General features: G+C 46.7%; 1 protein-coding gene across 1 annotated transcript in view; it reads left to right on the top strand.

Annotated features, from left to right (window-relative positions):
* LOC142803538 (zinc finger Y-chromosomal protein-like) overlaps window positions 1-26,494 on the top strand; it is a 118,065-nt gene that overhangs the window by 58,764 nt on the left and 32,807 nt on the right. The window contains exon 6 of the mRNA XM_075888665.1: window positions 10,703-10,856. Coding sequence (XP_075744780.1) covers window positions 10,703-10,856 — 154 coding nt within the window. The remainder of the gene's footprint in view (window positions 1-10,702; window positions 10,857-26,494) is intronic.

The raw sequence follows: 26,494 nt of genomic DNA, 5'->3' as shown, positions 1-26,494 counted from the left end.
CCCTAGGGGAGATATACGTTGACGGTGTTCAACGGAGTTTGGTGGTGGCCGTGTGACGGGGGTATAAGAGACCAACGGCGGTTATGGCTGACGTGTGTCTACCTGTTCCACTGGTTCCCCATAGTGTTCGTGTGTCAGCGGTATTAGTGGGCTTTAGGTGACACAGAGGCACACGAATCAAGGGAGCGAGAGAAAAGAAAACTTTTTATTCCTGCAGGAATAACGTTTCACGTTCCACTCCCTTAATGTTTATTGGCTTTTCTTCCTGCCTTAGAATCCCTCTATTTTTCATGATGCCCGAAGTTCTGGTGAGGCATACTCTCGATCAAAAGCACACCTCTAGACCGGCTTTCTCCGGGCTTGGCCACCGGTTCACAAAAAGCCGCTCATAGTAATTGCACATAACCTCGAAGACACGTAACTCGTTGAATTCCATGCCGTGGTCGTTTACAAGGCTAGTGCACTTCCTTTGCACTGGAAATCGCCGACATCGTTCGCATTTTGCCCTCGGAGAAGTGATTTCCTTCCCTCACAAACTAAGCGTAACAGAGAAGGCGTGATAAGAAGTAAACTGGTTCATGCGCTTTCTCTTCGTGCAGGCTGTCAGGTTCGTGTTCCTGCTATAATCCAGTTCCACAAAAAGCATGTCCTTACCGCTTCTTAGAGTAGTATCCATTGATTTCTGCAAGCTTTGTGCCGAGATGGCCCACCTTCCTCACAGTACGTTCGTTATGTTAAAACATTTCTACCTGTGATTTCTGCAAAAAAACCGATTCCAGCCCTGCATTTTTTGCCCATGACTGGCTGGCTAACAGCTGGCCAATGCTGCATTGGAAGAATTTGTTGGGGTGAGCTCTGGAAAAATTGTACCCAGGAGATGCAAAAGTAACGAGTAACGTGACAGCACAGGTTACCAAAAATATTGCGTAAGTTCGTTACCAGTTACAGTCCCGAGGTTATAACGAGGACGTTACTAAGGTACCAATCAAAGTAATTCATTACCGGTAACGGCGTTACATGTAACGCATTACCGCCAACACTGGTAAGTAGGCGAGACTATGAATGTTAGTGCTTATGTGCGTGAGTATTTATGCGAGAGAGCGCTTATGAGAGCGAGCGTGAGTGATAATTTTGAGAATGAACTTGAGTAGCACTCAGTAGTCGTCAGTATGAACGTCAGTGAGTGCTGATGAGTGTGAGTAGGTGCGAGTATGAATAGTGTGAGTGGGCCTGAGGCTGAACGTTAGTACTTATGTGTGTGAGTAAGCGTGAGAACTAACGTGAGTGTGTGCCTGTGAGTGTGCGCAGGCGTGAAAATGAACATGAGTGAGTGCTTACGCATGTGAATATTCGTGAGCGTGAATGTGAGTAACTTGTCATAATTGGGAGTACTCTTGAGTGTGAACGAAAGTGAGTACTGATGAGTGTTTGTAGACATGAATGCGCACTTTAGTGAGCACATAGGATGATGAGTAGGCAAGAGTGTGAATTTGAGTGGCAAGGATAGGAAAACAAAACTGAGTGAGTTAAAAAAGTGGAACCTTGGAGTGCCGATTTGTGCACTGCACAGAGCGTGTAAGAAGTGAAGAAGTGAGTGATGATGAGTGTAACAGTGTGCCCATCCGTCCGTCTGTCTCTCTGTATATTTGTCTGTCTGTATATTTGTCTGTCTGTCTGTCTTTCTGTCTGTCTGTCCGTCTGTTTGTCTGTCTGTCTGTCCGTGCGCTCCTATAGAAACAGAGCACACATTGGACGTCTGAACGGACACTTTTCCCCACTTATCATCATTAACTCCATGAGTATGCTGTGAATTTCTTATAACGGGTCCACCTATCATCTTTATTTGTCAACTATACGTAACCCACCGGTGCCATCGAGTGACAATAATTGCAAGGACATATACACACTACGCCATCTAGTGAGCAATTCATTAGTTAAACGTGCCTACATAGGTACATTCACGTCAAAATCTTCGGTCATCTTTACAAAATCTTTGGTAGTCCGTTCACGTCAAAATCTTCGGTAGTCCACTGGCATAACGTAGCGGAGCAAATGTGTTCAAAAGCAAAGAAAGAACAATGTCCCTTCATACCACAACATTTCTTATAATGGCACCCTTTATCTTCTCTGGCTGGTCCGGTGTAGCTCTTTAGTCTTCCGGCTAAGGGGATGTTCACGTCGAAATCTATGGTCGTCTCTACAGGCTTCTGCTAGCGTAACCCGCCTAAAACGAAAGTGTTCCAAAGAAAGGCGAGCACTTTGATCCATCGTGTCATATTATTTGGTAAAAAGCACCCTTGCTCTTGTATGGTGGTTCAGGTGTGGCTTACCCTTCTTCCTGCTAACGAAATGCTCAGGACAAAGTCTTTATTCAATTCATAGATTTCATTTCACCCTCAAGACCGAAGTATTATGGAAGGGAGTGGTTAACTACACGTAAAAAATAAAACAAAAACAAACCACAGAAGTAGCTAGGGAACACAATCAATAATTGGTCAGTTTAGCCTGGTACTGATATCCCAAATAGTCAAGCAAAACTTTTTGAGGTTCTTCATAGAAACAATAGTGCCAACAAGGTGGTTTATACTTGACATGTCCAGGGAATCAATAATTCGTGACAGGTTCTGGTAAGGCGGTGCGAAATTTCAATCTTATGAACATGATTATTGCGAGAAGAAGTTTAAGAAAAAAAATTACAAATCAGGAATTGTATAAATATAATTATGGAATGAATCAAGGCACAAACACTTACGTAGGGAAAAGAGGGGAGGATGTAGTAATCAGTTTTTTTATGAAATTACGCTTGTTGTTACGCTGTGAATGCTGAGAAGAAAAATAGCACAATTATTTGAGAATACTTTAAGCGATTGAATATAGGTTATGGTGAGAGAGTCTGAGATGGATGATGCGTAGTTTAGTTCACTCGTAATGAGTGGTTTATAAAAGATATTTTTCATAAGAAAGAAGCAGAAAAAGTTTGCCGGATATATTCTAACATGCGGGTAGCATTGCTAATTAGCTCGTCAATATATAAAAACTAGCAAAGCATGGAGGTTATGCAGACGCCAAGGTACTTCTAGAATATGATACTTGAGGGGAACAGCACGAAATATGAGACGGAGAGAAAATGAACACACGACACAAGCTCTGACGAACAACTATGTGTAAATTTATTACACCTGTAAATATTGTCACGGGGTCGTGACGTGGCTGAAAACAGGAAACTTTATGTGGGGATTTAAATGTTTATTTGGGCGAACCTGCGCCCTGAAAACGGAAAGTCCGATTACAGTAGCGGTTTTTCGCAGATAGCAGTGAATGGAGCATCGGCCCTCGATCAGCTACCGACAAGCGGCAAAGTGCGTCGGCAGTTATACTCTTGCCATCGATTGTTCTAGCGTTATCACTGGCGGTGACGAGTGTTCCAGAATAATATGTACAGTTCGCGGAGTGAGCGTGATCTTATCGAAATGATCTACTACAGTCCCGAAGCTTCTCAAAACTGCAGGCGTGGTTTGCGCTGAGAATTGTGTAGTGTATTGGGGCAATAACAAACTTGAGGAATGGAACGTGGTATTGCCCCCCTCTGAAAAAGGCATCCTCCCGATGCTTTAACTAAAGATGAAGGTACAACAATTATGCAAGAAAGAACAATAATGAATACGATACAGCATTAATACAAAAACTCTGTTTCAGTTTGTTAACGCGCATGAAACGGCTTGAGGCCCGCGACAGAGACGACTTCAGGTCGCGATCGGCGTCGTTGAGAGTTCGTGATGCCGTTTGGGACAGCCTCGTAATCAAGTGAGCCGAGACGTCGAACAACCCTGTACGGTCCGAAATACCGTCGCAGAAGCTTTTCACTTAGTCCACGTCGGCGTATCGGCGTCCACACCCAAACACGTTCACCGGGCTGGTATTGCACGAAGCGTCGTCGAAGATTGTAACGGCGGCTGTCGGTCGTCTGTTGATTCTTGATACGGAGACGCATGAGTTGTCGGGATTCTTCGGCGCGCTCAAAGTACTTACTCAAATCAAGGTTTTCTTCGTTTGTGACATTGAGTAACACGGCATCGAGTGCCGTTGCCGGGCTCCTTCCGTAAACCGATTTGTATGGAGATATCTGCGTCGTCTCCGGCACCGCCGTGTTGTATGCGAAGGTCACGTACAGAAGAATGGCATCCCACGTCTTGTATTCGACATCGACGTACGAGGCCATTGGTCTGTGGCTGGTACGCTGTCGACTAGCGGTGGTTAGTCTGGCTGTATGCCAAGATTGCTTGAGTTAGGTCAGCAGCAAATGCTGTTCCTCTGTCGGTGATGAGGACCTCTGGGGCGCCGTGATGTATGACAATATTTTCGACGAAGAACTTAGCTACCTCAGATGCACTGCATTTGGGCAGGTCTTTTGTCTCGGCGTAACAAGTGAGGCAGTCGGTAGCTACCACGATCCAGTTGTTTCCGAAAGCCGACGTCGAGAACGGCCCCAGTAGGTACATACCAATCTGCTGGAATGGTCGGCGAGGTGGCTTAATTGGCTGCAAAAGTCCCGCTGGCCCTTTCGGTGCTGTCTTGCGTCGCTGACAGTCCCGGCATGTCCTCACATAACGAGTGACGTCGGTGCTAAGACGTGGCCAGTAGTACCTTTCTTGTATCCTCGGGAGCGTGCGGGAAACATTGAAGTGCCCTGGCGTCGGTTCGTCGCGCAGGGCCTGCAGAAATTATGGCCGCAGAGCTGAAGGCACCACAAGGAGGTACTTGGCTCGGAGCGGTGAGAAGTTTTTCTTTTGGAGAAGGCCACTTCGCAGAAAGAACGACGCCATTGTGCGTTGAATACCTTCGGAACTTCGGCGGTCCTGCCTTCGAGGTATTCTATTAGGGCCTTAAGTTTCCAGTCGGCCCGCTGTCGTCCAGCGAAGTCACCGGAAGATATCGTTCCTAAGAAGTAGTCGTCATCCGGGTCGTCGGGCGGTGGTTGGTCGACAGGCACATGAGAGAGACAGTCGGCGTCGGAGTGTTTCTTGCCGGACTTGTAAACGGCGGTAATGTCATATTCTTGAAGTCTGAGGCTCCATCGTGCGAGGCGACCTGAGGTATCCTTCAAGGTAGTTAGCCAACACAAGGTGTGGTGATCACCCACACCTTTGAAGGGCCTGCCGTAGAGGTAGGGGCGAAATTTCGGCGTACCCCAGATGATGGCTATGCACTCCTTTTCTGTTGTGGAATAATTGGCAGATGATGGCCAGGCACTCATTTTCTGTTGTGGAATAATTGGCTTCTACTTTGAATAGCGATCGGCTGACGTAAATAATAACCCTTTAGAGTCCGTCAGCCCTCTGCACAAAAAGGGCGCCGAGGCCTACGCTGCTTGCGTCAGTGTGTATTTCTGTCTCGGCGAATTCGTCGAAATGGGCAACAAACGCAGGCGTCTGGACGCTCCTGGAAAGCGTGTTCCTGCGACGTTTCTCACTTGAACTCTACGTCGGCCTTGGTAAGGTTAGTCAGTGGATCGGCGATGCGGGCGCAGTTTTTCACGAACCACCTATAGTAGGCGCACAGGCCCAGAAATCGGCACACCGCCTTCTTGTCAGTGGGCGGCGGAAAGTCGGCGATGGCGGCTGTTTTCGTGGATCAAGACGAAATTCAGACTTGCTAATCACGTGCCCCAAGAACAAGAGCTCTTTGTACGCAAATGTGCACTTTTCTGGCTTCAGTGTGAGACTGGATGTCTTGATGGCTTGATGGCTTGAAGTACAGCTTGAAGGCATCGAAGATGCTCGTCGAAACTCGAAAAAAACACTGCGATGTCGTACAAGTACACAAAGAAAGTCTGCCGCTTCAATCCTGCCAGTACCGTATCTATAACGCGTTGAAAAGTTGCAGGCGCTGAGCAAAGACCGAAGGGCATCATATTAAACTCAAAGAGGCCGTCCGGTGTTATAAACGCGATCTTTTCTCTGTTTCGTTCGTCGACTTCGATTTGCTGATAGCCAGTCTTGAGGTTCATTGACGAAGATTACTTGGCGTTATGGAGACGATCAAGTGCGTCGGCTATTCGTGGGAGAGAATACATGTCCTTTCTTGTGATTTTGTTCAGGCGGCGATAATCGACGCAGAAACGTAGGGTGTCATCCTTTTTCTTCACTAACACCACGGGGGACGCCCATGGACTCTTGGACGACTGGAGGATGTCATCCCGCAGGATTTCATCAACTTGTGTCTTTACGGCCTCGCGTTCTCTCCTCTAAACCCAGTACGGACCCTGATAGAGTTGTTTGGCATTTTCCTCAGTTATGATGCGATGTTTCGCGATCGGCAACTGCCGAATTTTTGACGACGACGAAAAGCAATCTTCAAATTGCAGCAGCAGGGTCTTGAGCTGTTCTTGCTTATGGTTGCGAAGGCTGGGATTGACGTCGAAAGCTGAGGGAGGGGCTTGGTTTCTCTGGAAAGGTTCCGCAGAATCGGCGAGGGCGAAAGCACTGGTGGCTTGCACGATTTTTTCGATGTATGCGACCGTCGTTCCTTTGTTCACAAGTTTGTACTCATTGCTGAAATTTGTGACCATAACCGTTGCTTTGCTTTCCCGGAGCTCTGCAATTCCTTTTGTGACGCAAATACTGCGGGTGACCAACAGATGCTGACTGCCTTCAACGACGCCGTATAAGTCAGGTGATTTAGGGGCGCCGACTGAAATAATGACGCTGGAGCGAGGCGGAATGGTAACTTGTTCTTCCAGCACATTCAATGCATGGTTTCCTGACGACGTGCACGGCGGTAGTGCTTCCTCTGTGGATAACGTTATCCACTCTGTTCTAAGGTTGATGACAGCACCATGGAGGCATAAAAAGTCCATTCCAAGGATGACATCTTTCGAGCAATGCTGTATTACTAGGAAGTCTGCAGGATAAATACGGCCGGTAATGGTGATTCTCGCTGTGCAGATTCCTGCAGATAACCTCGGGCTGTGTGGATTTCGGGGCCTTCCCAAGCTGTCCTAACTTTCTTCAACTTCGTGGCGAACGACTCACTAATGACGGAATAGTCGGCTCCAGTATCGACGAGAGCGGTCACACTGTGGCCGTCGATAAGAACGTAGAGGTCGCTAGTTCACCGTCTCGCGTTGAATTAGGCCGTGGCGTGGGGTCACGCCTTCGTCGGCTTGTTCCGCTGCTTCTGTGTTGCGTCGTCAGGTCACCCTCGGTGAGTAAGGTTTCGTCGTCAAGACTTTGCCTTGTTGGCGTGGTGTTCAGAAAGCTCCGTCGCGGCGTCGTCGCCGTCGTTGGAGGATCGTCGGTAGTTCGTCGCACAGCAACCGCACCTCCATTAGTTGCTGCCCTTAGTTTCCTGGATACGGGCTAGGAAACCAGCCCCGCGTTTGGAAAGAGTACTGCCAGTGGTGCGCTGACATGCAGCGGCTGGGTGACGGCGAACGGGAAGGACTTCGTGGTGTCCACTGACTTCCTGTCAGGTAATCGGCGACGTCACGTGGCCATTCCCCAGGCTGCGGACGTGGTGCATTGACGGCCAAGCCACGCAGTCGCATATGTCGGTACTGGCAACGGCCGTTTGTGTATCCGGCCTCACCGCAGCGGTAGCAGAGCGGGTGGTTGTCAGGTGCACGCCAAAAGTCGGTTTTTCTCGTCGCACTCGCTGGCCCACTGGCGAACGGTAGGATGTCGGTCGGGGTGGTGGCGGCGGTGGCGTCTTGCAACGGAAATGCGATGGGGTGGCGTTTTGGAGTGGACGGGGAGGAGCTTTGTGGCGCACTGCAGTGGCGTAGCTCATAGCTTCCGGCTCGGGCAGTGGTGCTTGGGGAATTCTAAGCGATTGCCGAACTTCTTCTCGCACAATGTCGGCGACTGAATCCACTTGAGGCTGCGCCGAAAGCAACAGCTTGCGCAGCTCTTCCCGCACGATCGCTCGGATCGTTTCACGCAGGTCTTCGGAGTTACTGCCTTGAGCAGCAGCGGATTCTGGAATCAGGCGGCGATTGTATTGTCTGGTGCGCATGTCCAGGGTCTTTTCGATAGTGGTCGCTTCGGATACAAACTCTTGGATGGTGTTCGGTGGATTCCTCATAAGCCCCGCGAAGAGCTCCTGTTTGACCTCTCGCATGAGCAAACGAACTCTCTTCTCCTCAAGCATGCCTGGGTCAACGTGACGGAATAGGCGGGTCATCTCTTCTGTGAAAATGGCAACATTTTTGTTTGGCAGCTGAACCCGGGTCTCTAGTAAAGCAGCGGCCCTCTCTTTGCGAGCGACGCTCGCGAACGTTTGCAGGAATGCGCCGCCAAAAACATCCCACGTTTGGAGTGTGGACTCCTGATTCTTGAGCAAGGTCCTTGCGGTGTCTTCCAAATAGAAGAACACATGACTGAGCTTTTCGCCATTGTCCCAGTGGTTGAGGGCGGTCACACAGTCGTATGTGTCTAGCCAGGTCGCCAGGTCTTCTAATGATGACCATGGAAAATTGGTGGTTCCCTGGTTTGATGCATGACGATCGTGGGCTGGGACGCTACGGCTGTCATTGTCGCTGCAGTCGCGGTCATGGCCTTGGTCGTCCGCGCCTTGTCTTGTAGAAGCCCGTACTCCGGTGGTAGACCTTGCTGTCGGCGGCTTGTTCGCTGCTCCTGGTTGGCGTTGGTGTCTTTTCCGCGACGTGGGCTGGGTTCACGGCTTGACGGGGGCGTCCGCTACAATAACGAAGCAGCAACTCCACCAGATGTCACGGGGTCTTGATGTGGCTGACGTTAGGACACTTAATGTTAGGATTTAACTGTTTATATGCGCTAACTTGTGCCCGGTAAACGGAAAGTCCGATTACAGTAGCGGTTTTTCACAGATAGCAGTGAACGGAGCGTCGGCTGTCGATCAACTATCGACAAGCGGCGAAGTGCGTCGGCATTTATACTCTTGCCACCGAATGTTCTAGCGTTATCGCTGGCGGTGACAAGTGTTCCAGAATGATCTGTACAGTTTGCGCAGTGGGCGTCATCTTATCAAAATGATCTACTACAGTCATGAAGCTTCTCGAAAACTGCAGGCGCGGTTTGCGCTGAGAGTTTTGTTGTGTATTAGGGCGATAACAAAGCTTAAGGAATGAAACGTGGCAATATATAGCTGAAAACTAAAATCAAGAATAAAACCATCACACGCACATAAGTATGAAAAGCAATACAAATCTGCCACGAGTCTAAATGTCTAGGATAACCCCTCGAAAACATTATCTTTTTTTCTGTAGGGTGAGTGAAGGCTGACTGACGCGTATCTTTTCTTTCGTCTTGATATGAAAAGCTTCGTTTATTTTGTGCTCTGCTCTGTTACAGTATCTAGAGTTGCATTCATGAAAGAGCGAGCCACTGCCGCACAAGGAACAATTGGTGAAGGTGCTGCTTCTTGAAAACCTGAATTTATTTGTCTGCTCTCATGTGGCCAGTCAAAGAGCGACCGCTGACACCAGTATATATAGTAACAACCCCAGAACAACATTATATCGTTCACTACGTCGCTCACGTTTTCAGCGTACTGCGTCCTGCGTTTCTTGACGCGCACATGCTCCTAGGGATTGTCATCGTTCATATCACTGCAAAGGTGACCAAGCTTACGAGTAGCCGAGAACACAAACTTTATGCCTGCTTTGCTCACAATCTTCTTGAGCGTATGGCTCACACCTTGTACGTAAATGATGACAGAAATCTGTCTTTCATGCGCTGGGCGTGTCTTCGTGACACGTTCCGAAATCTCGCCGAGAGGTGCTGATTGATTCAGGCAGCTAGTCGGTGTAGTTCACAAGGTTTTTTTTAGCTCCTAATTAGCTCAGCGGTTTTCGATAGAAAGTGAACGATGACAATCCCAAGGAGCATGCGTGCGTCAAGAAAGAGAACGCAGTGCGTTGATTGCGTGAGGAACGTAGTGTAGAACATTTTGCTGTCCTGTGGTCGGTCCTATACTTGATTGACACACCGGTCGCTGTTTCGACGACCGCCTGAGAAAGCATGCAAATAATCTCAGAAATTCGACAAGCAGCGCCTTGGCAGCTCATAGCTCTTTGTGCAGCTGCGCTCCACCGTTCGTCTTGTCTAGATGTTAAGGTATGGCTTACTAGTCTTCCAACTAACAGGATGTTCATGTCAAAACTTTTCTTTGTCTTTACCTGCAAGTACTAGTACAACGCATCGGGGGTGAAAATGTCAGTGCCAGAACTATGACCCATCATATCATGTTATTTGTCGTAATGATTTCCTTCCTCCTGTCTGGTTGCGTGGTTGTTTAAGTATGGCTTATTAGTCTTTCTGCTGACGGGATGCTCACGTAAAAATCTACAGTCATCTTTAAAGACATGTCCTAGAATAACGCACTGAAAATGAAAACGTTCATAAGCAAAGCAACAACTACAACCCATCTTACCTTAATATTTGTTATAGCTGCACCCTTCCTCTTATTGCATTGTTCAAAGGTGGCTCACAAGTATTAGTGCTGACGGGGTGTTCGCGTAAAAATTATCGGCCATCTTTCAACAAACCTAGCGAACGTTTACCAATTGAATAATAATGCCTCAAGGTACCACTTGTTTTGTTTTTCTTTCGGATAAGGTGATAACGCTGGACACGTGATAAAAGGAGGAAAAAAATCAACCAGAGATTAATGTGTCGGCTCAGCGAAACGATGTATAAAATATTATTCTTTTCCCAAAATGCAGATACGCTCTGGCCACGTGAGGTATACTCATGCGCAAAATGCGGGGACTGTTTCTCTTCCGAACTGAGCCTCACAAAGCACCATCACCACAGTCATCCAGAGAAACGGCGAGGCGTTCACTGTTGCTCCCAGTGTGACTACTCCACTAGCATAAGGTACATGATCGCAATCTTCAAACCGGACCTAGTCAAATGTTGCCTAAATCGCAGAAAGCTATAGCGGGCATTTATATATCGTTAGCATAGGCTCTAAAGAAATTCAGTTGGGTATATTGCCATAAACGTTCCACATTTACACTCTTGTTTTATTCGGGATTTGCTCACAAAGCTTCTGAGGAATGCTCAATGCGAACTGCACTGCATTGTTCGGGGAGCTTCGCGATAATTTTAAATCATTGTGTTAAGAACGCCTGCAGAATGCTAACACTGCAGATTATCCCAGAGTTTCCGCGACGACAAGTGATAAGCCTGGAATATTGCACGCCGCATGTATACACGCCGACGGGTTTCGACGCTTGTCAGTTGATAAATGGCTGACGCTGTGTTCGCCGCTATCAGTGCCATTTTCTTTTCCTTTAGTGTGACCTTCAATTGCTTGGCCACAATTTTCTTCAAATAAAAAGTTCTCTCTTTGACTTGTCTACTGTTGTCTACGTTGACGTCATGCCCGCGTGATATCCGGTGGAGGTGCTTCCCGGTCAATATACCGTACACCCCCTTCAAGCTGTGAACTTAACCCACGTCCTGAAAATTACACAAACACCCTTTCTGAAAATTGAGCCAGCTGCAGACTGCCGGGCCTACCCTCCGATTCGTACCCTTTTCATAGCAGACACGAGCATACGAGCTACGATGACGAAGCAAGCTCCGCCAAAGACATCTCCGTAACCTACACCTCTCCTGCTTCATTAGCCGAAGGAGCCGCCGAAATTTTGAAGGTCATCGTCCGAAGACCCAGAAAGCTGGTTAAAAGCACATGACCGAGTAGCAGTTTTCAATCATTGAAACAAATTGGAACAATCAAGACAGGATCAGACATGCGTACTTTGCCCTTAAATACGCCGCCAAAACGTGGTTCGAGAACCGAGAGTCAACCCTAACAGTCGGCGACGTTTTCTGAACCCCGTTTTTAGCTGTCTTCGCCAGCGTTGATCGCAAGAGAAGGCCTAAAATCTTCTTTCTCCTGGAAACCCTGAGTTCAATCGTACAACGAATGCATCCTGCTCTTCACGGAAGAAATGGCAATACTCTTCCACCAGGCAGAGCCCGAATTGCCTGGAGATAGGAAAATTTGGTTTCTCACGCGAAGTGTCAATCAAACAGGAACATTTCGTGGGGCTGATGCAGAACCCACCACACAGTGTACTAGAGTTTCTTTCGGAAACGACCACTATCGAGAAGACACCACTGCGCAACCATCAGTACCATTGTCTTTTCACGCCGCAGTTCGCCGATACACAAAAGATCAGCTCAGCCAACTTGCGTGAAACGATCATAGTTATCTTACACGAAGGCCACGCTCACACTTGAAAAGTGAGGAGAAAACGAAAACGCCAGAGCGGCCGGAAAACCAGAACCATGTTCATATTCGTTCTGCCTCGTTCCGCCGCTGCTGCTGTCGCTACCTTGGCAATCATTTTGATTTTGCCTGCATTCTGAGAAGGGAAGTTTGTAATCAAGTTACTAGAACAAAGTAGTTAAATATAGCCTATCCCACGTACAGTTGGAATCAATGATAAGCGAAGCACGAATGAGAAATGTTGATATGTCAGTTTTAAATCAGCACAACGTTACGAAGTGGAGGTAAATGATGCGGTATATGACTTCCGTGTCATGATTATCATGTTTGGATGGGTCATTTACCTTCTTCATCTATTCACGTCACGGGACACTAAATTTAGTATACGTGGAGCTAGCAAAACGGCCGTGAGCACGCTATGAGCGTGGTAAATTGTCATGTTCTTACGTGACATGCGTGTAGAATTATCATGTTTGCACTAGTCATACATTGCGCCATCCATTGAAGTCAAGTAACCAATATTTGGTATGTGTGGAGCAAGCAAAACGGCCACGAGCGCATCATGAAGGGCCAAATATACTGCAATAAAGCGTTGACGTTCGTGCACGCTGGGCACAGAGACGCTACGTTAGCAAAACGCGAGCACTCTATAGTCTGACGCCAGGCGCGACCGGCGTGGCCAGCTTCGGTTGGCGTGGCCTGACGGCAACCGGCGCGAAATTCATGCCGATGCGTTACCCAGACAACACTGCGTCGCCCTCTATTCGTGACAGAGGGACGTCGGATGCGCTGGAACGCAAATGCGTCCAAGCAACGCAGCACGGGGCCGCCTTCGAGTACATGGCGAAACCGGCCCCTGGCATCGCAACGCCGGCGTGACACGGCGAAATGAACGCCGACGAGCACGCACACCACGTCACGCCAAAACGTATTGGCGCCTTGACTGTGGTATGTAGTCATGTTCTCACATGACACGCACCTCATGATTATCATGTTTGCAGCAGTCACATATCTTTGTCATCCATTGACGCGTAATACCAGATTTGGCGTGAGCGAAGCTAGCGAGGCAACCACGAGCGCATCATGGGGGTCGCATGTAGTCATGTTGTGAAATGACACGCATGTCGTGATAATGTTGGAATGTATCATTTCATTATGTCGTCCGTTTGCGTAACGTAGTACTAAGTTTGTACATGTGAAGCTAGCGAAACGACCGCGAGCGAATCATGAGCGTAGCATGTGGACATGTTGTTATGACACGCATCTCATGTTTATCATGTTTGCGCCAGTCACATACCTTCGTCAGCCAATCACGTTCTGTAATACCAAATTTGGTACATGTGATGCTAGCAATACAGCCGCGAGCGCGGCATGATCATGGTATGTAGTCATGTTGTTACATGGCACGCATGTCATAATTTTTATGTTATGGTTTGTTGCTTGTCTTCGCCATGAAATCATGCCACACCAAATTAGTTTTGCTGCAGGCCATGTGAACAAAAGTACTGCAAGAGCTCCAAGACCGTGAAATGTATATCATGACAATCACGACATACATCTCAGGATTTTCATGTTATGACTAGTCAAATATATGTTCATACAGTCATGTTATGTCATACCAAGATTGGTATCGATATCATTAGCGAAACGGCCAGGAGAGCTAAAAGTCGTTGGCGGCTAGATAGATAAATAGATAGGTACGCTCAATGTCGCTGAAGTTTGCTCAGAAACGCTTCGCAATTAAAAAAACAGCTCGCACCTTTTCAAACGTTGTTTCAGGAAATACGACAGCAGAAACACACGAGCGAATGCACTGGCAGCCGAGGCGCGGTTTCAACCGACTGTACACAAAAGCGAAACGTGTTGGGGCATGCCGACTCACTGCCGCTGCACCGTCTACTTCCAGAGCTCTCGGCGATTGTAATTTAAGGCTTCCGATAAATGCGTGCTTGTTGGGGCCATCAAGCTTCGTCGGGATGCACGGGTAGTTTGCGATTTGAGCCTATGTGAGACACCACTGACGCCTGTGCCGCCACGTCGAATCTGTGGCCAGCTGGTTTGGTCACGTGACTTGATCTAGCGCAGCCAAGGCTGTGAAGCGGAAAACAGAAGGCCATTCGCGTGGCGGGAAAATCGGGCTCGGAGCGATTATTGCGCGCCGACAGCGCGGCATGGTTTTCCGGCCGCTTGGGCAGCGAAACGAGCCAGTTTCCGGAGAGTTTTCCGGGCGTCGTTCTCTTCAGGGTCAAGTGTGAGCGCACCCGAAGTGTCAAGGTTGGTGCACAGCGGCGGCTAGCAGTGGTTGCGCGAGCATTTGCAACTGGCGACCAAAAAGCGACTGGTGTTAACACTGGCAGAGGCTGCATGCAAGTGACTGGAAGTCGGAAAACCGGAGATTCACGTCCGGATCTCGTTGTCCGCGAGAACTTGACAGAAAAGTGTTTGCCTTGTTTGCCTTGTGCTTCTGCCGTGCCCACGGTCATTGCTTCTTGCGTACTGTGCCGTTTATGAATGCCTGGTTAACTTATTGTCGTCGTGTGGTGATATTGAGCCTAATCCGGGCCCCACAACAGAAGCAATGCTGAAAACGATTATCAATGATTGATATTCGCGAGCTGAAAGACAGTTCGAGCGCAGTCAAACAATTAAGTAAAACGGTTGATACGCTGACCAGTATCGAAAAAAAAAACTGGACGACCTTTCTCAAACTGTCGCTTCCAACAAAACCAAGGTAGATGACCTACAAAAACAAGTAGACGGGCTGACAAAAAAAAATCGACGACCTTGAAAACCGCAGTCGACGAAATAACTTGCTTATTTTCGGCGTGACAGAAGAGAACGATGCTGATCAGCCTTTTGGTGAACAAGTGGCAAAGGGCATCTTGGAAGACATAATTCAGGTGCCAAATGTCGCCATCGAGCGCATTCACAGGATTGGCAAGCCAGTGGCAAACAAGTGCCAGCCAGTCATTCTGAAGCTAGTTGACGGAAGAGACAAAACTAGGATTTTAAAGAACTGCGGTAATCTAAAAGGCACAGAGTTCAGCATTTCGGAGGATTTTTCGCCTCGAGTTCAACAAATACGAAAAAAGCTATGGGCGAGCGCACGAGAAGAACGGAGTAGTGGAGCAAAAGTTGCTTTGACCTTTGACAAGATCAAAGTTAACGGCAAGCTTTATCGGTGGGATGACTCACTGAACTCAAGGGTTCCGGTAGCTGTGCAGTGACAGCAACACAGCAGCAATCTGGAGCATCAACGAACGCTACCGGCTCCACTTTCTCACGCGGTCCCGTCAACATTTTCTGTAATAAACATGAATGCTCGAAGTGTCGTCAACAAATCGGTCAATCTAGAAAGCGTCCTCATTGCTTATGATCCCGACGTCACAATCCTTACTGAAACATGGCTTCCAAATGACATTCCCGACTCGGCAGTAATTCCCAGCTCTCATGAAATCGTTCGTCACGACCGAGGTGGAAAGGGGGGCGGTGTAGCGATAATGCTGAAAAAGGACATGGATTTTAAGGTTTTGTCGCACGGGACGTGCGTCGAAATGACTTGGATAGTTTTTCGGCATAAAAGTTTGAGCATGCTCATTGGCGCTGTCTACAGGCCGCCCAATTCCGATATAGCGGTACTCGAAGCTTTGCAAAATATTTTGCTCGAACAAAGCAAACGTTATACCCACATTCTTGTAGGAGGTGATTTAAATCTGCCAAAAATAAACTGGGATCACTTTTGCGTTGCAACACCCTGCCAGCACTTCGAATTGCTACTTGATATAGCGTTTTCCTGTAGCATGACGCAACTTGTAAAGACTCCTACGCGTGTCACTGCAGGCACGAGTACGATTCTGGACCTTATTTTTGTTTCTGAGTCTATTTGCAAGTTTAACAACACAATTGAAGTTGTACCAGGTATATCGGACCATGAACTAGTAATATTTAAAACCAACATGTTGTGTACTCCCTCGGCTACCCAAGTATGTAGATTCCTCAATTTTAATACTGCTACGGACGAAAGTATTTCGGACCTCCCAGAGGAGGAGTATGACAAAATTTTTAACAAACATCTTCATAATCGCTGTGACGTTAACCAGCTATGGTTGCACTTTAAGACAACCGATCACAAATGTATAAGTTCGTTCGTTACGGAGAAAGTGAAAAAAATACACGGCCGTAGTCCTTGGATTACGCGCGAAATACTCCATCTAAAACGCAAGATAAAACGCCTGTCACGCTCAAAAACATAACCACGTAGTGCTGCTCTGACGAGCCTCCGCGCCGAACTGCGCAACAAGATTTAAAGCTCCAAATTTCATTTCTTCAACGAAAAAATGCACAACTTTCTCACAACCAATCCAAGAAAATTTTGGATGCACCTCTCCGACAAAAAAGTGAAAGTGACAAAAATTAAAACCAAGGACGCGGACGTGACTGATGCCAGCTGCATAGCGACAGCATTGAACGACTACTTCTCTTCTGTTTTTTTGCGAACGGGTGACACCCCTCCTGATTTCCACGCAAACAATCTCGAACTGCCAGACTTGATTGTAACAGATCAAGGCATCTTGTCAGCTCTACTTCATCTTGACACAAAAAAATCGGCTGGGCCGGATGAAATACCTAATGCTTTTCTTTATCGGTACGCCGAGTGGTGTTCCAAACACTTAGGATTAATATTTAGGGAAAGCCTGTTACAAGGCGAAGTTCCAGTAGATTGGAAGAAGGGTAAATTGGTACCCATTCATGAATCAGGTGATAAATATGACGTGAAAAACTACCGCCCTATTTCGTTGTTATGTACAGCCGGCAAGGTTATGGAACACTTCCTTTTCAAACACTTAAGTTCATTTCTGGAGAGTAACCATTTTTTTCCCCAAATCAACACGGTTTCCGGCAAAGCTTTTCAACCACCACACAGTTAATTCACACTACTGATGACTTTCTAAAAACACTTGACAAAGGCGGACAAATTGATGCGATTTTTTTAGACTTCGAAAAAGCTCTCGACCGAGTTTCCCATTCCCATTTGATGTTTAAAATTCGCCGAATCCTAACCAATGAAAGAATTCTTCGATGGCTTGATAGTTATCTACCCCACCGACACCAACACGTTCGGATAGCAGATAAAAATTCTTCTTCCGCTCCCGTGCATTCTGGGGTACCGCAGGGCTCTGTCCTAGGACCACTTTTATTTTTAGTTTATCTAAATGACATGTCCTCCGAATCTACTGTGCAGTGTCGTTTTTTCGCGGATGACTGCGTTGCGTACCTGCCCATTCAATCAAGAACAGATCACGCCACCCTAAATGAATACTTATCGGTTATTACAGCATGGTGTAACTCCTGGAAAATGAGCCTCAACATAGCAAAGTGCGTCAAGATGACCATAACACGTAAAAAAACCCCTCGGAATTCACTTACATGTTAAACAACACTGCTATAACAACCGTTAACCAGTACAAATACCTTGTTCTGACAATCACTTCTAATTTGAGCTGGAAAACTCATATCGAAGGCATAACATCAGCAGCACTGCGGCGATTGTGGTTTTTAAAGCGTCACATGAGGCACTGCACCAGCAAAACAAAACTAGTCGCATACACTACATTGGTACGCCCATTGTTGGAATATGCTGACGTTGTATGGGATCCTCACACACAAACAGAAATATACTTACTAGAACAAGTCCAAAATAAATCCCTTCGGTTTATTTACCACGCGTACAGTAGACACTTTTCAGTCACTGAACTCCGTAATAGATCCGCTCTTCCCACATTGGAGTCCCGTAGAAAGCTACATCGCTTAAAATTCCTTTATAACATAGTCAACGGACACTCAGGACTCGCCTTTAACACTTACATGCAGTGCAATACATCGCGAAAAACTCGGAACAAGCATGATAACACCATAGTGGTGCCGCTTACAAAAACAAATTCTCGGCGATATTCATTCTTTCCACGAACAATTTCCGACTGGAATGAACTACCTCATGACGTAACCAGCATCGCAGCGCCCGACGCATTCTTATCAGCTGCCACTGCCTGTTTGTAGTAAAAGCTGTCTGGTCGTATGTGCAGATTTCAATTCTTCTAATGCTGTTTTTACACTTCGTGTTAGGAACAAAATTTGGATTGTATTTTCGAGACCGCTCTTGTGTTGCTCCTGTAACCCGAGTATCCATGTTCCACGCAAACCTGTTATGTGGTGATTTTATTTCTGCGCCGTGAAGTGTAGTGTTATATGTGGCTGCAAGTATGAAAGTTTGTATCACTCCTGCCTTGGCCCCCAAGAGGTGGCTGGCAGTATGCAATAAATAAATAAAAATAAAATAAACTTTGAAGACCGGCACCGATCAGCTGATTGCCGTCAGCTGAGTGAGTGGAGCGAACTGTGCGCACCACATTTATCGTTTCCGTCCGTTCTCACACAGCGTTCCGAGCAGCGTGAAGAGGTTCGATTCAAGCGAAGAACAAGAGCTTTTCATGGCGCTGGTGTGTCATGCTGTGGTGTCAGGGCTGGCAGAACAGAAGCCTCCAATGAAAAAAGTATTGGCAGCATATCCATGGAGTGGATGATGGAGAATGGAGCGAAGCATTCGTCCGTCCATTCGTTCTTGCTTCTGTCCGTTCATGCGTCCGTCTGTGTGACCGTCCATGCCTCCATCCACCTGTCTGCGCGTGCGTCTGTTCGTGCGTCCGTCCATGCGTTCTTCCATGCATCTGCCCCTGCGTTCATTCATGCGTCCATCCACGCATCTGTCTGTGTGTCCGTTCGTCCATCTATTCAACACTTCAAGTACCACCATCTCGCTTCTCTTCATCATATACGCCCCCCCCCCCTCCCCGTGGTGGTCTAGTGGCTAAGATACTCGTTTGCTGACCCGCAGGTCCCGAGCTCGAATCCCGGCTGTGGTGGCTGCATTTCCGATGAAGACGGAAATGTTGTAGGCCCATGTACTAAAATTTGGGTGAAGGTTAAAGAACCCCAGGTGGTAGAAATTACTAGAGCCCTCCACTACGGCGTCTCTCATAATCATATGGTAGTTTCGGGATGGTAAACCCCACATATCAATCATCTTTTCATCATATATTCTCCACATAGAAGCACCACCATCCGCACTTTCCAATGATTAAACGGAAGGTGGCACACGCGCACTTTCTTAGGGCTTGCGCTTCGGGTCTACTTCCCACCTTTAACCACTTCGAGTTCATGGTATATACTAATTCACTGAATTCATGGCACTGCGGCTCAACGCTCGCTAAACCTTTCTAAAACTAAGGAGGTTACACCCAGCGGTTATAACCTAGCAACCCTTTCTTGTCAGATAGTGCTCAATGTACATGCCAATGGCTGCTAATGGGGATCGCAGCTTGCGCGTTAACTAAAAGCCAACTGCTCCTGTCTCGCATTCCCCATTAGCAGCCACTGGCTCGTGCATTATTGAGCACTATATTTTACTGTTCAACAACGCACAGAAGAAATCTTTCACCGGCACCACCTTGAAGGTTACAATGTTACACTTGTTATATACTACAACGGCTACGAGGAACGAATGGTTGCCGCTATAAGGGGCTTCGCCCCTAAAGAGCTGGTGGTGGGTGTTACCGTCCCTCCGCTCGCGAAAGTTGCCCAGCCATATAAGCCGCCTGCCTCCCGAGCTACGCTGAGGCGATGAGGAGTATTTCCGAGGGTAGTACGTACTCACAAATGCTCCTATATTTAACTTGACTTGACACAGCCTCCAATGAAGAGCGAACGCGTCTCGAACGCAGCGTTTTTAGTCAGTGCTAAGGCATGAAGCACAAACGCGTTCCAAACGCGCTGAATTGAAGGTGGTGGCAAGTCAAGTTGAAAAAAAAAACAGTTATGAATAAGGGGGAAGATAGTGCACAATCCACCTTCTCCTTACTTTGGCGGTGTTTAGCTTCTTGCGAATGCTACGACGTAAATTTGACACTTTGCTCGAGCTGCTGCGCACCGCCATCTCTAATTCAAGTACACCGTGGGGGCCATGGTGCCAGAGACCCAGAGAAACGCACTCGTTTGTATCTGGCGACACAAGGCCAGCGCGACGAAAAAATACAAGAAAACAAAAACTTGAGCCTGCATATTGTAACGTGCTTGTCAAAACGAAAGACAATGGCAGTTGTGTATGTGCCATGAAGTACAAAGAAATGGATGAAAAAGAACCCTCTTGCGCGTTCTAATTAAAGAACCGACCTGCTTCTGGTGTCTCAATCTGCGGCAAGACATCTGTTTTGACGTCGTGACACTGGTGGAGGTGCTGGAACCTACAACCTGATGCAGGACAGCCTTGCTCGGACCCGTTCACCTAGTACAGAGACTAAGCCCCTCGTCACGACTCCAGTGCACCGATTCAGTCGGCGCCTACTAGGCCTAAGTCCGGAGTCCGCACCTGTTCCGTCTTTTTCCAGCATGGCAGCTCCTACGACATCCACGGTTATCTCGCCATCACAGACCACTCTTTTCTTGCAGTTGACTCTTGAACATTTTCGTGTTCCTGAAGTTTTCCGATGGGAGGAGTACTAGAATGTCGAGGAATGGCTCAAACAGTTCCAACGAGTCGCTGTACCCAACCACCGGAGTATTTCGCACTGAAAGACAGCGCTCACACGTGGTATGAGAACTGTGAGGCTACAATCCAATCTTGGGAAAACTTCTGTCGAAAGCTACTGGCTACATTTTTTAATTCGCACTGACGGGTTCGCGCCCTGCAACTGATTGAGGCCCGCGTGCAAAAGCCAATGAATCAGCCACCATGTACCCAGAGGGTATGATCCGTCTGTTTTGCCGAGCTGACCCTGACATGTACGAAGCGAAGAAGGTGCTTCACCTAATGCAGGGTGTTGAGGAACAAAAGTTTGCAGGCCTCATACGAAATCCGCCTACAACAGTAGATGAATTCATAAGAGAGGTGACTGTCATCGAGGCGCACACTGCAACAACGATGCAGACACTTTGACCGCCTGCCGAACCACACGGCAGTAAGCGCTGCAGCTCAGTACACTGCCGTATGCGAAAGTTCCCTGCGACAAATAATTAAGGAAATACTGCGTGAGGAACTTCGGGCCCTCTGCGTTCCCTCTACCCATCCGCCAGTCGCATCTGTTGCCGAAATCGTCCGCAAGAAGTTGAGGCAAGCCATTACATCACCCGCGCCAAGTCCTGAACCACATCCCGCGAGCTACGCTGATGTGGTCCGTCGCCCTCCACCGACTTTTGTGGCGACGCCCTTCCAGCCACGACCCGCTGCCGGACCTTGGTGGCAACGGGATTCTAAGAGACGACCACCAGTTCGCCGAACTGACTTATGGCGCATGGCCGACCGTCGACCTATTTGCTTTCGCTGCGAAGAACCCAGTCATATTACCCGCCATTGCCATCATGGCGATTCCAGGTTCGGGAACTTTGTTCGTCCCGCTTCTTTGCGCTCCGAAGAGCGTCGTGCCGACGATGCCGATCAACTATCGCCTGGTCAAGCAACCGCACCGCGTCGCTAGCGATCTACATCACTTGCGCGTCACCGTGACTTCCCTCAGAGCTATGCGGACGTCACCAGAGGCCGTTTGCCTAGCTCGTGCCGGGTAAACTAACCGCTGTGACCTTGGGGGGCAATGTTGCCAATTTTTGAGACACTAAAAAGTTCCCCCTATCATCGCAAGAAGGTATGATGACAAAAACGACGAGTACGACGACGAATACAATGACCAATACTAATGCCGATAGAGTTGTTTGTGCTGATCTTAGCGTTCTCAATGACGGGCATCAAGTTACAGCACTGGTCGACACTGGCGCCGACTTCTCAATCATGCGACAAGAGCTCGCCGACTGCCTTAGAAAGGTCAAGATACCGTGGACAGGGCCGCACATAAGGAGTGCTGTTGGTCAGCTGATGACTCTCACGGGTAAATGCACCACTCGAATTCGAATCGGGGATTCTAGCTTCGTGGCCACTTTCGTCTTGTTGCTAGACTGCTGTAAAGAGTTTAATTTTGGGCATGGATTTTCTTCAAAATCTTGGCGCTGTCATCAACATCCCTCAACGTATGGTGAAGTTTTGTCAACATCCGTATGCCGACAACAGCAGCGACGAACCACGCCGCCCTTTGCGAATAGCCGATGATGTGACACTCCCACCGAGATCCTGCTGCCTTGTGTCGGTGTCCAGAGGGTGACCTTGCTATAAAGATATGATAGCGGAGAACATAGTCGCTCTTTTGTTCACTCAAGGCATTTCAATCGCGAGGGGCGTCCTGGCGCTTACTGGTGGACAGACAGAAGTGCTCCTCACAAACTTCAGCAACGAGCGCCGTCAAATCCAGAAGGGTACCGCAAGTGCCTACAACGCCGATGTAGACCAAGCCGGGGATTGTTTTTCTTTGCAACCAGATGACGCGACTGTCCCCGCCTCGACAACTTTGTCGGTGGAGATCTGTTCCACGCTACTGCCCTCTGATAAGAAGCGCCAGTTTCAACCTTTACACCAATTCGACGACTGCTTTTCGCGTACGTCAAAGTTCCAGCAAACACCATTGACCAAGCACCGCATCATTAATGAAGACAACACGCGACTGATTCGGCAAAAGCCCTACTGTGTGGCTCCGAAAAAGCGCGAGGAGATTCAGCAGCAAGTACACAAGATGCTAGTGGATGACGTCATAAACCTTCGAAAAGTCCTTGGGCGTGCCCCATGGTTTTGGTCAAGAAAAAAGACGACAGCTCGTGCTTCTGTATTGATTATCGCAAGTTGAACCAAGTCACAAAGAAAGACGTCTATCCACTGCCCCGCATAGACGGTTCACTCGATTGGCTGCGTCATGCGCGCTATTTCTCTTCAATGAACCTCCGAAGCGGCTACTGGCAGATAGAAGTCGACGAGAGAGATCGTGGAAAAACGGCATTTGTGATGCCCGATGGCCTATACAAATTGCTTGCTTTTGGGTTGTGCTCGGCGCCAGCCACTTTTCAGCGTCTCATGAACACCGTACTATCAGGCCTGAAGTACGGTGTTCTTACCCCCTCCCAATACTGTAGGAAAGCAAATCAGTTCAACCTTGTTAACCTTTCTGATTTTTCATCACCTTTGTTCTCTCTTTTTATTTTTTTTTCATTTCCTGTAGCTGTGTAGTTGAAAAAGATATTATTATTGTGTATCAATAATACCAATGCTCTATAAAATAGTAGAGAACAGAAACACATTTCTTCCACACGTGTGTACTTATAATTTGCTACTTGATAACTTGCTTGCTCGGTAACTTGAAAACTAATGACCAATCAGCTTGACACGAAATTTGCGATCTTCAACTCAGAGCTTTTGTGTAATGAAGCATAAGGATTATGGGCCAACTGCGATTGGAACGGCATTAGGACACTATTTTTTACTTAGTTCATGTCATTTTTTCTAGTTGTACGTGCTGGTACATAAATTTAAGTCAAAGGTGGCACGTCTAGTGTATAAACCACGTACACTTGCTACCTCAAACTGTGATCTCTGAGATATATTCAATGTGGCCCTTTAGGCTGAATTCGGTGTGTGCAAGGGACAAAAATGAGTGATGGAACGATGATGATAGGGACCAAAAATAGTCACGAATTTCTCTGATTGCACATTGCTGACAAAATATTTGTCTCACTTTGTGTTCCCCCACCAAGTCAAAAGAACATTGAAGAACGCATATTTTGTCATGACACTTGAAGTGGGCAAACATGCCATAGAAGAACTGCTGTTTCAATCACTTGAAAACGTTCGCAGTTTGGGCTGTTCAAATGGCAGCTAAGGTGCAGACAGTGGTGAGTGAACACAACTCCCAGAACAACCCAGTGTAGCAAACTGGCATTGCATCAGTTCAATATAGCAAAGAAGCAAAAGTTTATTGTCCGCAGATGCTTTGTAATGTTGGTCTGGCTCAGATCAATCATTATGCACTCTTGCATGGGCATGTGTGCAGGGTTGCCCCGTCAGGAGGGACGACCGACCATCACAGCACCCTCTTCCCTTTTATGACTGTGGAATGGTCTCTTTCTCTGCATAAGGTCAAATACTTGAATAAGTTTTGGGGCTATCGTCTAATCTTTTCCTCTTCTCGAGCAACAAAAAATAGCTTGTAACACAATTTTTGTGTCAAATTATCATAAGCCATCTTCAATAGCTGCAGAACTTGATGCAATAAATACGGGAAGTAATCCAATTCATGTATGGTGAAACAGCATGTAAATTGGCATTACTAGGCCTAAAAGAGTATACGCTAATGTCAAGTGGTGTCTGTAACGCGATTATGAACACCACACTGTACAAGCAACTCTAAATGAATGAAGATGAATGAATGATCTTTATTGCACTCATATCTTATACAATTGAGCACAAACTTAATGGTCCCATAGCCAAAGGCTAGTGCGGGTCCCATTGGAAGTATACATGACTGAAGCTGTGATAGCTCTAATTAAAAACATACAGAAGTAAACAATTCAAATTTGATATCACCATACAAGAAGTAATGTTTATCTGCAAACAAGAGTCACTTGAATTCGATTGAACATAGAAAAAATGGAAAGTACATATCTTTTATTAAACACAAATGTTTGATAATTCGTGGCGTACAGAACTGAAGAATGATACTTGTAGTTGCAAGTATCAATGGTAGTTCTTTTATATAGCTTAATAAAGAGAACAGGGGTATTGAAACATCTTTCAAAGAATACCCTAATTACATGAAGGGCGATATATATACATAATGAAAACTTTCAACCTATAGTATCAGTCAAAACTCAAGCAGAGAAAATTGCTTCAAAGTAGTATTTTTCAAACTATCTGAAAAATTTCTGGGTATTCTTTATATAATGCGGTATGCCATACCAAACTTTCACTCCGGCATATTGTAGTAGACGATTGCTATAGGCGTCCTTTGTGGGTGATATATTGAAGATGTTAAAAGTTTGGTTCCTCGTTTGCGTCGGGTAATACACAGTAATGAAATTGGGAATGGTTCATTGTTCCCAACGACACCGTTAATACATGTAGCTAACTTTAGTTCCCACATAAAATCAAATGGTAAGATCTTTAATCTAGAAAAATGTGGTTTGCTATGTTCGTAGTAAGGTGAGAAAGTAATCGTACGTATAGCACGTTTTAGCAGCCGTCGTATTGGCTGATAAAAGTCATACGTCAAACACCACGACTCTACGCAGTACAGAAGATGGCAGTTAACTAAAGCAAAATACAAAATGCGCAAAATTGTAGTGTCAAAATATTCACGTGCTTGCAAAAGGACGTAACAACTCGAAGCTAGTTTCGAGCTGACTGCTTCTATTTGACTCTGCCAATTAAACAGCTGTCTAAAACAACACCAAGGTAAGTAAAATAATCAGTACATTCCAGGGAGCAATTATTGATGTAGAATTGTATATTATGTGGAGTAGGATTTGTACGGGAGTGTATTAACATAAATTTTATTTTTTGGCATTGATGGTAAGCCTGTTAACTGTAAACTAATCGGCAAGCTTAGCTAGTTCAGTATTCATCTGTTCTTCTATGTCTGACAGACTTTTGCTGGTGATAATTAGGGCAGTATCATCAGCATACATAAGCATCTCGGCAGCTGTTAGTACTAGGGGCAAGTCATTTATGTATAGCAAGTAAAGTAACGGACCTAATACGGAACCTTGTGACACACCTGTTTGAATGGACTGGAGAGAAGAAGTAATGTTACTGATAATTACCATCTGTTGTCGACCTTGAAGGTAATTATAGAAAAAATTCGACATAGTGTTGCGAAAACCATATCTACGTAATTTGTAAAGTAACATGTCATGGTTTAGTGTGTCGAACTCTTTTCTGAGGTCCAGAAAAACCAATGTGGCGAATTTGTTATCTTGGAGGCCAGTATTTAAAGCTTGGCTTAGTATGAGCACTGCTGTTCTTGTAGAGCGCATTGGTCGAAAGCCTTGTTGGTGCGGACATAACACATATTTGCTCAAAAAGGAAAGCATACGTTTCGAAAATATTTTTTCGAAGATATTGTTAACTACACTCAGTACAGAGATCGGGCGGTAGCAAGAAGGATCGGACCTATCTCCTTCTGTGTAAACAGGGGTGACTTTGGCTATCTTGAGTATTTATGGTTATTGACCGGCATATAATGAGTGGTTGAATAGGTTACATGATACTTCTCCAATTAAATCAATGTTCTCTTCTATAACGTGCGCTTGAATCTCTTCGTGACCCGGCGCTTTGATAATTACTAGTTTACTC

The sequence above is a fragment of the Rhipicephalus microplus genome, chromosome 3 (assembly GCF_043290135.1).
Source record: "Rhipicephalus microplus isolate Deutch F79 chromosome 3, USDA_Rmic, whole genome shotgun sequence".
NCBI classification, from domain to species: domain Eukaryota; kingdom Metazoa; phylum Arthropoda; class Arachnida; order Ixodida; family Ixodidae; genus Rhipicephalus; species Rhipicephalus microplus.
Note: the sequence above shows the minus strand (reverse complement) of the source record. Positions and strands in the feature narration are given on the sequence as shown.